The 13,505-nt window shown below is 44.1% G+C and overlaps 1 protein-coding gene across 1 annotated transcript; it reads right to left on the reverse strand.

The window, feature by feature from the left end:
* Nucleotides 1-8,902: 8,902 nt before the first annotated feature.
* On the reverse strand, nucleotides 8,903-12,428 carry LOC124203822 (protein sprouty homolog 2-like). Its single transcript, XM_046600692.1, has 2 exons — nucleotides 11,891-12,428; nucleotides 8,903-11,813 (listed from the first exon to the last, which is right to left on the reverse strand). Exon 2 carries the CDS (start codon nucleotides 11,429-11,431, stop codon nucleotides 10,037-10,039), a length of 1,395 nt encoding a protein of 464 aa, XP_046456648.1. The 5' UTR covers nucleotides 11,432-11,813; nucleotides 11,891-12,428; the 3' UTR covers nucleotides 8,903-10,036.
* Between the last annotated feature and the right edge of the window lie 1,077 nt (nucleotides 12,429-13,505).

Genomic DNA, 13,505 nt, shown 5'->3' on the forward strand with positions numbered 1-13,505 from the left:
TTATTTTTATTTTTCTGACGTTTCACTTTTTCCCTTCGCTTTATTTCATTTTAAAATCAAATGTACTATTTCTTTTAAAATATTGTCCTGGATTGTATGAAAAATACCTATTCAACTAGAACGTCAAACTAATAGAAATTATCGATAGTGCCAGTGAATTTAAAATTGAAAAACCCGAAAATAAAAATCAAAAAAGAATAATCGTTTAATTATTTTTGAATGAGAAAAAATTGATTTATTATCGAATCAGCTCGTTGATACTCGATCCAGCAATATATAGTGCCGATTCGCGGGCCTGTTGAAAAAGAATGATTCAGTCGAGTGTCACCCAACTCCGTCTATAAAGCGCGCTTGCGTAATACCGCTGAATTCACCATTTCGAAAAAAGAGGAAAGAAGCGATGAAATATTTATAATAGCATTGTTTACTAAAAAGATGGAAAGCGGGAGATGATGGCGGGTCAGCAGAATGCCAGATTCAACACACACATCTATGTATTCTATTGGTTCTGCTACGTGTAGCAGAATGGCACATCTATGTCATTCATCTGTGTCAGAAAGAAATCCACCAGAAATGCCCTGATGATGCTGGACATGGAGCTCATACTACTCGGAAAAGACTGAAAGGTTAACAAAGCTGAATCAGCAGGTTACAGCAATAATCACAGTAATCACTTTGGCGCCCGTCACGCAGCACACCCGGCACACCCGATAAGATGAGAGCGAACGCGGCGAACGTTTTTTCAAAAAATATGCAAGAATTTGCTAATTCCGTTGAATTCGGATGTTTTGCCTTTTCGACTTGCGCGCGCATATTATTATTCCAACCATCAAGAATATTTTTTCAACTTTTTCACGATTTTTCACGTCGACATTTTATATAAATCACTTGGATTTGAATTTTCCATCGAAATTTCTAATAAAAATTCGCGATTGGAAATTTTTGTTTTAAATCGAAATAAAATAATTGGACGTTTAAATAGAAACGCTCAATGTCGCCGCTACGCGCGCATCATTCATAAAAAAATAGTATTTGCGCAATAAACTGGCTTCGATTTCAACTACGAGGAATTTCGGGATTTTGATCAAATAATGTCACGTTCCATTTTCGCGTTTCAATTACAAATCAAACCCCCTTTCATGTGGAAGTCTAGCAAATGCAACTATTTTGATTGGATATATTTTTTTACCGTCTTGAAAAAAGTCGTCGTAGGATATTTAAGGGTCCGAATCAATCACGAGTGTAAACAAACGAGGCCAAATGATTGCCACACACACGTACATTCTTATGGTCGTGGGGTATGTCTGTGTCTGTGTGTCTGTCAGTCTCTTGTGCTGCTGGCGTGTGCTGCTAGCTGGTTCGATTGTTGTCCACTGTGACGCCCGTCTCTCTCTCTTACGTCTCTGCCATTTGCTAAACGATAACAAAAAAAAAAGGAAAAAGAGGCGAGAGCGTGAAAATGGTCGGGCAATTTATTTATATCCCTCCCGAAAATAAAAAAATAAAAAAATAAAAAAAAATGTTGTGTTGGTACACGAAAGAAAATAGATGGCGACCGTGTTGCATTTTCAGCTGAGAGCAGAGAGTCTAGCGAGCTGGAGGCTATGCACACGCACACTGACACGGGCGCCATTTCGACCCACGAGCACTCCTCTTTTTCCTTCTTCTTCTTCTTCTTCTTCTTCTTCTTCTTCTTCTTTTTCTTCTGGGTTGCAGCAGCGACCAACTCAATCCGCCCGTTGGAATATTTATTTATTTAAAGGAGAGAAGAGAGAAGAGGGAAAAAATAACATGGAACAAGAAGAAGAAGAAGAAGAAAAAGGAGAGAAACTCTGCATTGTGCACCTCCCCTCAAGGCAAAGCACTTTTTGGGCAGGTCCCTTTTTGATTCTTTTGGGTCTTGTCGCTCTTCCAGGGGACCAACCAAAAGTCTTTGATTCCCCCCCCCCTTCTTCTTCTTCCATCCGTTTCCTCTCTTTAGCCTGTTGTTGTTGTTGTTGTACCACGATCGACATCTGTTGATTACGTGGGGTTGTACCTATATGGCTGGATGGTCGTCAAATATTTAAAATCAAAAGAAAAAGATTGGCCGTGTGTCCAGTGTGTCCATCGAGAGTGCTGCCCAGGAGCCTTCAACAGCCGTTAGCACCAGCACCCAGCAGCAGCAGGAGCAGCAGCAGCCCGATAGCCATCGGCGTAGTATATAGTAGTATAGTTGCGGTTGCGTTCTAATTCCTGTGTGACTTCATATGGTCGTTTTCAGCTGGACTGCCTATAGTAGCTGGGCTGCTGGGCTGCTGGGCTGGTATGATACCAAGTTGGCCTTTTAGGTTTCTGAATGTCCCGTCTTCTCTTTTGGGCTGCTGTGTTTACATCAACATCAGATTTTCTTTCTTGTATACAAGCGACGACGACCAAGAAGAAGGGGGGGGGGGGGAAACAACTCGGACGACGGACAAAATGGCCGACTCTCGCACACAGCACCAAACTCTTATAAATAGGCCCGTGTCTGGCTTTTTCTTAGGGCTATAGAGACGCTTGAACTCGAGGTCAGTTAGATATGTGCGCTGTGTGTGCACTACACTAGACCCACCATAGTCTATAAGTAGAAGTTAACACATCCCCCCCCCCCTTTAAAAAAAAGAAAAATAAATATCTTTTTATTAAAAAAAAAATTTAAAAAAAAAGAAATTTTTTATTTTATTTTAGTTTTGAAGAAAAGAAAAGAGAATGACACTCGGACCATAAGAGAAGTATCTTCTTTCAGGGGAACGTGGCAGGGGATCGTCGCCATTGCCCGTCCGTCCGTCCGTCCATCCGTCCGTCTCTCTTCTGTGTTGTTCCAGCAGCGATTTCAAAGCGAATAAGACACTTGCGAACGAGACAGCAACCCGTAGAGAAAATGGTCACTTTGATATTGTGTGCCAAAAAATTATATTTATAAGAAGAATGAAAGAAAAAAAAACCCACGAAAAATAAATAAATTTCAGTTTTTTTTTTCTTATAAAAATTCCACAACACACGAAGGACGTGTATAAAACTCTGAAGGTTAACTTGCCCATTTAATACTGTGCTGTTCACAGGATTGGCCCGGCACCTATTGTTGGATAGAATAAAAAAATAAGCGCCAAATTTGAAATGGAAGGCGGAAGTCATCTGGCCATTGAAGAAAATGGATGTCTAATTTCGTGAAAAAATAAAAGCGCGCCTGGCCAAATCAAACAATACTATGCTGGCCACCACCGCAATCCAGTCCATAGAGAAAGAGAGTGCCGGGCGACTACTTCTCTTACGCGCTGGGCGAGAGGGAACGTTTTGGGCTGGACGGGTGTTGGGTCATCGATTAAGATGGATGGGCATTTTTTGGTGTGCCAGGCGTGTGTGTGTGTGTGTGTGTGTGTGCACGGGGGGAAAACTGTTTTGACGTGCGTCACCCGATTGACTACACAACACACACAACCAGCAGAGAAAAGAAGTCGGTTCGTGAATTTATTTTTTTTTATTTACCTGAAAATCTCGTTCACTTTTCCAAGTTTGGGAGCTGTTGGCACGTCTCTCGTATAGAGAAACTATCAAAAAGGCGACTTTTTTTTTAGAGAAATAAGAAAAAGAAAAAAAAGTTATTATATTATATCCTATAGCGCAGCGCAGCTTTTTTGTTCCTCCAGGGGTCGTGATTGCTACTGTGTATAGCCTCTCGGTCCAGCTGCTCTTTTGTATGAGCAGAGAGAGAAAAGAGAGATATACATTTCCATTCAGGTATATGATGAACAAGAGAAGAAGAAGAAGAAAAAGAAAATACTAGACACACACATTGAGGTGCGATAAGGAATAAAAATAAGAAGAAAAAAGAGGATCGCCAAATAACGTCCATTGACAGCGAAGGAGCTACAAGGGTCCCCAGATTTTTGGGTGAAATGTTTTGAGGATTGTCTGCTGTGTGGCAAATGCTGCGGGAGGGTTTGGAATTGTTTTGAAGAAGAAGAAAATATCTAAAAGTCGAGAGAGTAGAGTTTTTTGAGAGTGTATATACACACAAGGACAGGTAGCCAAGAGCTGGCCAAATAAGGTACGGTCGTCTGCAACTGGAAACGGTGGGGAGGGATGAAGGTGGTGGTGGTGGTGGTACTCTATTCCGGCTGGCCTTTTTTTTCGAAAGTAGGAGGTGCTGCTGCTCCTATAGGAGAAGAAGAAGAAGATGGAAAAGAAAAGAATAAGAAAAGAAAAAAGTTCCCCAAAAAAGGGAAGCCAAAAAGAGACGAACGAGATGGTCAAAAGAGAAGCTGATGATGAAGACAGAAGAGGAAGGAGAAAGCCAAATAGGATTGGGTGAAACGAAAAAGAAGAAGAAGAAGAAGAAAAAAAGTTTTTTTTCTTTCGTTGCCCAGCACCACCAGTCCCGCTCGCAAGACAAAAAAGGGCAACGGGATATAATCAAACCGGCCAGCAGCAGCAGCAGCACACAGCTCCGTGTGTATAAGAAGAAAGAAGAAGAAGAGGGGGGGAATGGTTGTAATAAAAAGAAATAACAAGTCGGAGCCTCCCTTTTTTAGGGGGCTTCTCTCTCTCTCTCTCTTTTGGTCCGGCATTAGATATTTCTTTTTTCCAGCAACCTGTTGCGTTGTTGGCAAGCGGCCTCTCTCTCCCGACGCTTTCACGTTTGACTTCACGCACCTTATTTTATTGTATTTTTTTGTTTCTTTTTGGCCGTCTCGAATTATTTCTTTTGAGGGGGGACCTTTTCGCCCCCCAACTGGACCATCGTTCAGCTCACCTTTTTTATTTTATTTTTAAAAAAATTAAATTTCTTTCCCCTTAAAATTTTGTTCTGTTTGTTTTTTTTTTATTTTTCTTCTTTTCCGGTTTTTTGATTTTTTCAATTGGGTGGAGGGTGAGGAGGAGGCCAGTGACTTGTGTTATAGTCAATGGATGAGGAGGAGGAGAAGAAGAAGAGTTCAGGACCGGTTTTGCCACCTGCCAGGTAAGAAGAAACGAATGGGCAGAAGGTAAGAAAATAAAAAAAAGGAGAATCGAAAGAAAAGACAAGAAAAAGAAAAGCCCTGGCCCAGAAAATAATATCAAAAGGAGTCGGTTGGACGCGAGAGAGGGTGAACGGCTGCTGCTGCTGCTGCTTGGCCAGCTAACGCGATCTTGTGTATGCAAAGCGCGTGAACACACTGGACACAGCCAGCCAGCCAGCCAGGACATAGTCTATTATAATAATACTAATATTATATTATATACCTCCTTCTATACGAGAGCTAGACAAAAGTCAAATAGTAGCTAAACCTTTTACACTTGTTTCTCTTTTCTATATAACCATTTACATCCATCTCACCTGTTTTTCACCATTGCAACGATTGATTGCAATGAACGAAAAATTCCCGACCGAAAAAGGTCATCGGATGTGCACACAGGAAGACGGGCAAAAAAAAAAGAGGAGCGCCAACCTCGTCGGCGCGTGACTAATCATTTGCGCCGCGAAACGACCCTGTGCTCACATTTGTACATCATCCATACAGTCTCGAAATATATCTAAGCTAAATTCATATCATTTGACCGGACTTGCCAATCAAAGTGGCTGGAATGACCTACATGGTGTAGAGCAGAGAGAGAAAAAAAAAAGAGCGAGAATGGAAACCCGAATAAAAGCCCAGGTTCATTGATTTCTACTGGGAATGATGGCTGCTGCTGCTGCTGCTAGCCTATCTCTCTTTCTATGCATACTACACGTCTGTGAGCTGAAAGAAAATGGGTTAGATGTTAGTAGAGAGGAGCCCGGCGTGAGATGGTGGACGTTCAATCTTGCCTTGCCGGCGGCTACGAGGTGCGCCAAGGTTGTTACAAGCGCCTGGTTGCAGCACGTTAAGAAGAAGAAACCAGCACATCGTTCTCTTCTTCTTCTTTTTCTTCTTTGCAACGACGACGAAATGACTTGTGTGTGTGTGTAAAGGGCCACAGATTTGGTAGTGGCCGCCAGAGCTTTCTAACTAACGTTTGGCCGTTTCCCCAAAGGCTTTTCCAGCTATTCCTTTTTTTTCTTATCTTTCTTCTTCTTCTTCTTCTTCTTTTATAAATAAGGAGCGAAGGTTTTTTCTTCTCCGGCTAAAGGTGCGCCAGCGCTATTCAACTCCGTCGTCATTTCTCTTTACGAAATATTTTTTCTTCTTTTTTCCTTCATCTCCCCTTTTTCATTCATCAAGGATTTTTCTTATTTTTCTTATTCAATCAAAATGTACGGTCGGTAAACGTTGGGTCGATCGATGAAATTTATTTTTTTGAAGAAAAATTTTTTTTTTTAATATGTGGGAACTTGTGTCAGACTCGTCTGCAGAGGTCAAAAGTCTAAAAAAGATTTTTTTTTTTTTTTCGTTTTGTTGTTTTTCCCAATTCATGTTGTTGTTGCTGTCTGGCATTCCGGGTTGTTGCTTTTGGACTATTGACATTTGTGGCACGAGTCAAGCCTAGGGGCCTCGTTCGCTCGACTACGGGTTCATTCATTGCACATATAACAAACCGAACAAGAAGAAGAAGAAGAAGAAGAAGAAGAAAACAGTTCCTCCCGTCTATACTGCCGGGCATTACCCAATTCCCCCCCCCCCCCCGAAAAAAAAAGATGATTGACGCACAATAGAATATATATATAGGTAAAAATATACTATATATAATGCATAGCCGAGGGATGGAATATAAATCCATTGAAGAAAATATCAAAAAGAAATTTTGAAATTTTTTAAAGTGAAAAAAATCCCAAGAAATTGCGAAACTTTTATTTTATTTTTTCTCGGATGGGCTCGTCATTAAGTCTAAAGTTATCCCGCCAGCAACAACTAAAAAAAGGAAAAAAAAACAGAAAAAAGAATTCGTGAATAGAACAACGAAAAAACATAAAATAAAAAAAAGCACGGCCCTAGGTGTGTGTGTGTGTGTGCCGTCCGGCTGGCGCCGTTGTGTCGACCCGGGTTTTTCTTCTTCTTCTTTTTGCTGTTGTGTTTTTTTTTTTCTCTTCTTCTTCTTTTTGCTGTTGTGTTTTTTTTTTTCTCTTCTTGTTATTGTTGTGGTGGTGTTTTTTATTTCTCCTGTCGACCATTTTTCCTTCTTCTTCTTCTTCTTATATAGTCGCTCTTTTTTTTTCTTTTTCAAAAGAACGAAGAGAATGAGTGGGTTGTTGTTGTTGTTGTTGTTATGGAGAATTTCGCACCAGACTGTCTTCATTGATCTTCCCCGTCGTCCCGGGTTTTTCCTGTATACTTTTTTCACAACCTCGTCTGCCCAAAACGAATTTCGAAAATAAAATAAAAATCAGATTTTTTTTTTTTTTTCCTTTTCGACTTAAATGTCCCATTTCCTGTATAGGAAATTTAATAGTTGGCGGGCCCCCCTATTTTTCCCTCTGACGGGAGGGTTCAAAGTCAGCAAGGACAGAGGAGCTAATTCATCCAACGTTATTGACACACGGTGGAGAGACAGGTCGAGGCTCTCCGGTGTGTGGTGACGGTGCTGGGAGATCCTGTTACGGGTGCAGCTGATATCAAAGGGAGAACAACCTGCGTGCTAGATTATTTAAAACCACTGGGCACTGGGCACTGGGCACTGGGCAGGAGGAGGAGGAGGAGAGAAAAGTTGAATGAAATCAGGTTCGCTGGTCAAAATCTGAAACCCAAAAGGAGAGGGGATAAAAAAGAGCGAAGGCGAGTGGGGAGAAGAAGAGGAAAAAATAGGGCGAAGAGTAGTGTGAAAGGAGAATGAGAATAAAAGAAAGAAAGAAAAGGAGAGAGAGAAGGCCGATTCCTCCTATGAGGAGGAGAGAGAGGGTGGGTGCCATGGGTGGGGTGGGGTGGGGGAACAGGTTCGTGAGGTCACGGCTCACTTCCAAAATGGACATGAGATAAATCTGAAGCTCGGCCAGCTGATAACAACAAGAAAATATTAGACACGTCCACTACGTACACATTTCAAATGTTTGATTATTACATAAGGCACAAAATCAATTGGACCTTTCCTTTTTTTTATTTTCTCGAAATATTTTATCGGGTCAATTGTTCAACTCGTAACGGAAGTCCCAACAGCCTACAGCTGGAATAAGGTAGGGGAAGGGGGGAGCCCAACAACATCCGGGCACATTTTAAAAATATAATTTTTTTCGTTTTTTTCTGGGCGTGGGAAATGCGATGACCACAAAATAAAAAACCTGTGGACGCGATCGGTGTGTTGCCTAGGCAACGAGAGAGCGTGGGCGTGGAACTTTGAACCGCCCGCCCGGCCGCCGGCTGCATCGATTCGGTAACCCCATTCGGCACACACACACACAACGAAAAAATATCTAACTAAAACGTAGCCGGGCGACAACAACTTCTTCTTCTTTTCCTCCCGTTTAGTAGACCCTTTTTGGTGGTTGGTGGTGGAGAGAATCCAAAAAGGGACGGGTCAAAGTGGTCGACATCCGGTCGCGCGGTTTTTCTTCTTCTTCTTTAAGATGAGAACCGTGGGGAGTTGGTTGAGGAGGGGGAGGGCAACATGCGGGGGCAGCAAACCCCCCCTCTCTCTCCCAACCGGGCTGTGCTGCTCCTGCTGCTGCCAAGCTTTAAAAAAAATATATAAAAACCCGCCGGAAGTGGCTCGTCTCCTTTCTCTCTCTCTCCACAAACTTCTGTACGAGAACCATATGTCATGGCCATGGGTCTGTGTGTATGTGTGTAGCCAACGGCTTCTTTTCCCATTCATATCTCTTCGGAAATATACATCTATTTGTATATTTCGTAGAAGAATAGAAAAACCTTTTTTTTTTACTTTTAAGGTCGATTGACCTTTCAATCGGGTAGAGAAAAAAAGGGTTGAGGTAGTTTGGTCCCCCCCCGACCGGAAGTAGCCATCTGGTTGGGATATAAATTCAGTCACACAGTGTCAATTCACGATATATTTTGCACAAGTGTAACCTTTTTCAATATATACAGTAAATACATGGGTAATTACAAAAACACACACTGTCAGCATTTTTCCTTATTTTTCTGAGAGCGAGAGAGAACATCTTTTTTCCATACGTAGAAAAACACAAATCAAATAGAGAAGAGAAGAGAAAGAAGAAGCAGGTTTTTATTTTTTAAATTTTTTGTCGGTCCATGCCGGAGAAAGAAAAGAAACGATCAGAGAGAAAGACGGACGTTCCAAGGAAAAAGAGGTAATCTGATGAAATAAATAATTGTGGCCGCCGAAAGATAACCGAAAAGCTGAACCAAAAGTCGTCGTAAATTCTCTTTTTCTCCATCCAGTTATTATTATTATTATTATTATTATTATTATGTTTTGTGTTTGTTTTCTCCCATCGTCGCTGGATTTATATAAACCAATATAAAACGCCATCGAGACAGGTACAGAGAGAGAGAGAGAGAGACCCAAAATAATATGGTGACATTTGCTTGATAATTCAGACTAGACAGAGGACTTTGGGGGGGATAGAAATAGAAAAAGAAATAGAAAAAGACACGCCCGTCAAACAACCTGTTGTGGGATTTTTTCCCTAAGACATGCCAAAAGACGGTGGAAATTTGACGGAACAATTTTAATATGTGTTTTTCTTTTTTTTTAATTAAACTTTAGTGTGACATTTTACGTTTTTTTTTTAGTGTGTGTGTGTGTAGAATTTTCTCGTAGTTTTGTACTCCAACATTCAACCACTGATCTTTCTGCTTATGTACATACATACATATGATGGATGTATCTACATAGAGCCACGAGAAAAACAACAACAACAATCTGAGGGGGGAGGAAATGTGTGTGTTTTTTGGGGGATTTCTTGGCCGTTTTTACATTTGTGTCCTCTTTGGTTGCGTCAAAGTCAAATTATTTCGTTTCACACCCGAAAAAAAAAAACCAAAAAAAAAATTTATTGGGAGAGGTGGATGAAAATGGGAATCTCCATCCATTTTGGTTGAAAAAACAAGTTGAGTGCGTCGGGAGGGTGTGGGGAATAATAAAGAAGATGGGGTGGGAGTTGAAAAAACAGATTCATTTTTCTTTTTTCTTAAATCGAAATATTTTAAATATCTAAAAGTCGTTTTCCCGACGAATTGGGTAGAGGCTGGACGACGACGGCAGTCTTGCCCGTTGGCTGGGCAGAAGAAGAGGTGGAGGTATGGTTGGGCCGTCTTTGTTGTTGTTGTTGATGCTGCTGATCACATCGGCATCCGTGTCGGGTGCACTTTTGGTAGCACATTTCCACCACTTTGACACCTCCTTGGAGTGGCCAGTAACAGAGTAAACACGGCATGACCAGAGTCAGACAGGCCAGACAACCCCAACGGGCCATCCGGTGGTGGCTGGGCACACACGAGCACGGGGCGTCGGCGCACGATCCTCCGCTGGCTGATGTTGTCGTTGGCTGGTGGTGGTGGTATCGACGCCGATGGACGTCGTCATCTTCGTCGTCTTCATCCGACGCCGATCCGCAATGGTAGAAAAGTCCTTTGACACAGCAGAGACACGAGACGTAGTCGACGCACGATTCGGCCGAACAGAGGCACTTGTCGCCGCACAACCACTTGGACGGCAGGGGGCGCGGAGTCCGACAGGATAAACAACGGCAGCGATCACAATCCGGGCAGATGACGGAATCGCCACCTCCGCTGCTCTGACTGCCCGGAGACGAAAAGACCATCCTCGACGTCGATGACGTCGTTGGGCAATTGACATCGCGACGGCAATTGGCAGCAGCCGACGATGACGACGGAGTTGTGTCTTTGGTGAATTGGGCCGGCTGTTTGGTGATGGGCAGCGATCGTCGTGTGCTCTGCAATCGCTTCAACGACGGCGACGTCAACGGCGTGTTGCCCGTGTTGTTGAACGGCAGAGACTTGGTCGACGACGACGACGTCTTGGACGATTGGCTGCCCAGTGGACTGACCAGCGCCAAATGGTCGTGCGGAGAGCCGCTAATGTGGATGTGCGTTTCGGCGTGCAGAGGCGTCGTCGCCCGCAGTCCACCTTTCAACGGCGTGTCGATGTACTCGTTGCGGACGCGCTCGCCATCCGGCCGCGGTTGCGACAGCGTGATCACTTCCGCCGCTGCTTCGACTGAACTTGTCGTCGCCGCCGCCACTTGTAACGACCGACTTCCGCTGACATTTGCGGTGGTGTAGGTCGTCGGCGTCGTTGATTGCCGGAGGGGCAGAGTTGGGGCCGGAACTCGTGGAACGACAATGGGAGACGTGGTGGGGGTAGTAGTAGTGGTGGTGGTGGTTCTTCTGGGCGGTTGGATTCGAACGGCCGAGCCTGGAAGAGGAGCCGGGCGAGCGGGAGCCATGGGCGGAATCCTCGACGGTCTGTCTGGCAGCAGCTCCATTGTTCGTCGATCCAACATTTCTTCTTCCGGACTGACCAGATTCCCGCGTGTCGTCGATGGACTGCTTTGAGTGACGATGGCATGGTTTGCCATGAGGCCACAGTCTCTCTTGTTTTCAGCAGACCACCAGCAGCCAGTCGTCGGCCGTCGGCACTACGGCAGTGGCAGTCGCCAGTTTTCCTTCCGTCGTGCGTTGCACTTTGGACGACGCCACCTCGCGGACGATCCGGCGGCTTTCACGGGACAACCTCGTCGGGTCTTTTTATATTTTTATTTCAGTCAAAATTTCGGGTCGTCGGATGCGCGCGCGCGCGCGCCCAAAAATTTTTTCTCTTTTCCAACTTCACACACTCACGACACGACACACACACAATCACAGTTAGGATGGGAGCCGCCACATTGCCACTATTTCATTCACCTTTCATCCATCGAATCTTATCCTCTCGGCTCCTATACTCTCTCTAGGCTCTAATTGCTTTACAAAATAATCAATAAAAAGAGAGTTAGAAATTTCCAAGTCTCAAAAGAAATGTCGTCGAGTGTGAAACTCACCTTTGAATCAGTGTGGGCAAATCCGTGTGTGTTGACCGACGAGTTTTTGATTTCTGTCGTGTTGAATAATCCAATTCTTGAAATAATTCCTCAGAGAGAATTTTATTTTTGGGTTTTTGGGGTTTTTTGTTTTGTCAACTTTGTTATTTTCAGATTGGCACACACGCAGGAGGATAGACACACGAAGAGAGAGAGACACAAAAATACACACGACAAGATGGCGTCTTGACTTGGCGAAAAAAAAAAGGAAAAAGAATTTGGGGTTTCTTTTTCGAAATGTTAGCGCGCGATTGTTTTCCCGTGTGTCGGCGCGGTGGAATTCCTCACCCAACGAGTGTGAATAATCAGATTGTGTGTCTGGTAAGTTTTGAAATGGAAACGTACACGGGGGAGTGCACACGCACACACACACCAGTCACACACATACACAGTCACACAACACACACGAGGCTGTCGGGCGCCCCCGTCTTAGGTCTGGGCGCACGGTACACACGTCTAAACAGCTGGAACGGGCTTGAACGACTGGAGATTTTGTGAATCGCCTGGCCCACAATGCGCCCACCAGATAGAAAGGCGAGAGAACTGGCAGCGCCACCGCTGCCAGTTTCCTGCCCACCCCACCACCACCACCCCACATCACCTCATCCCGGTGGGAGGAAACGGCGCGCACCCACCCCCTTCCTGTTCCAACATTTCTCCCATCTAACCGTTAGAGGCGCTGTGGCGCTCCCACCCACCCATCCCCCCTGGCGGGGCTTTTCTTCAAGGACGTGTACACACACACACACACACACATACCCCGAGTGTGTATGTTCGTGAATGAGTTAGCCACCCACCCACCCACTTTTTGATTCTTTCTCTCTCTCTCTCTTTCTCTCTCCTTTCGTTCCACCACTTCCACCACCACTTGTCGTTTTTTCTTCTTCTTCATTCTTCTCCGTTTTGGCCTCTCCCTTTTTCGGACTATACCCGGCGCCAAGCCGACACCAAAGTTTCAACGTCTGTCCAATCCCAACAGACGTTGGTGTTTTAGTGACATTTCGCCGACATTTTCTACGATATTTCAAGTTGCAAAAGAGTGGAGAATGACGTTAGCCGTCGGCACAACCAACTCGTCGGACATTTTCGCTCATCCAAATGACGGACTTCATTCATTCGGAAATTGCCATCCCCATCTGGACTGGACTGGTGTGCACACGACTGTGTTGGCCATTGCCAACATGCCCCGCGTCGCTCCCAAAGCGAAGCGGTTCGTCTCTGTGCGCGTCTGCAGTCGGAAAATGATGTAACGAGCAGCCCATGGAGAGTTTGTGCGTCGGTATCAAATAATTACAAGTCAGCAAAGAGCAGACGAATAAACCGAAAAAATAAAAATTTTCTGTTTCGTTTTTTATTTTCTATTTTTTATCAATGGGATAGAGAAAAATGCACATGCATCATACACATGCCGAATGAATGAGACCGTGTTATCATCGCGTCGCCCAAACAGGTGTGTGTGTGTGTGCGTTCATTGTCGAACCAGTTAAGGGTTAAATTGTAATCCATTTCAAATCGAAACTGGTTCACACCATATCACGGCAGGCGAAAAAAGAAAGAAAAACAAAAATCTTTCTCT

The sequence above is a fragment of the Daphnia pulex genome, chromosome 2, assembly GCF_021134715.1.
Source record: "Daphnia pulex isolate KAP4 chromosome 2, ASM2113471v1".
NCBI lineage: Eukaryota > Metazoa > Arthropoda > Branchiopoda > Diplostraca > Daphniidae > Daphnia > Daphnia pulex.

What these genes read in the sequence shown, in the direction of transcription:
- LOC124203822 (XM_046600692.1), bottom strand. Translation starts at nt 11,431, where the DNA reads ATGGCAAACCATGCCATCGTCACTCAAAGCAGTCCATCGACGACACGC.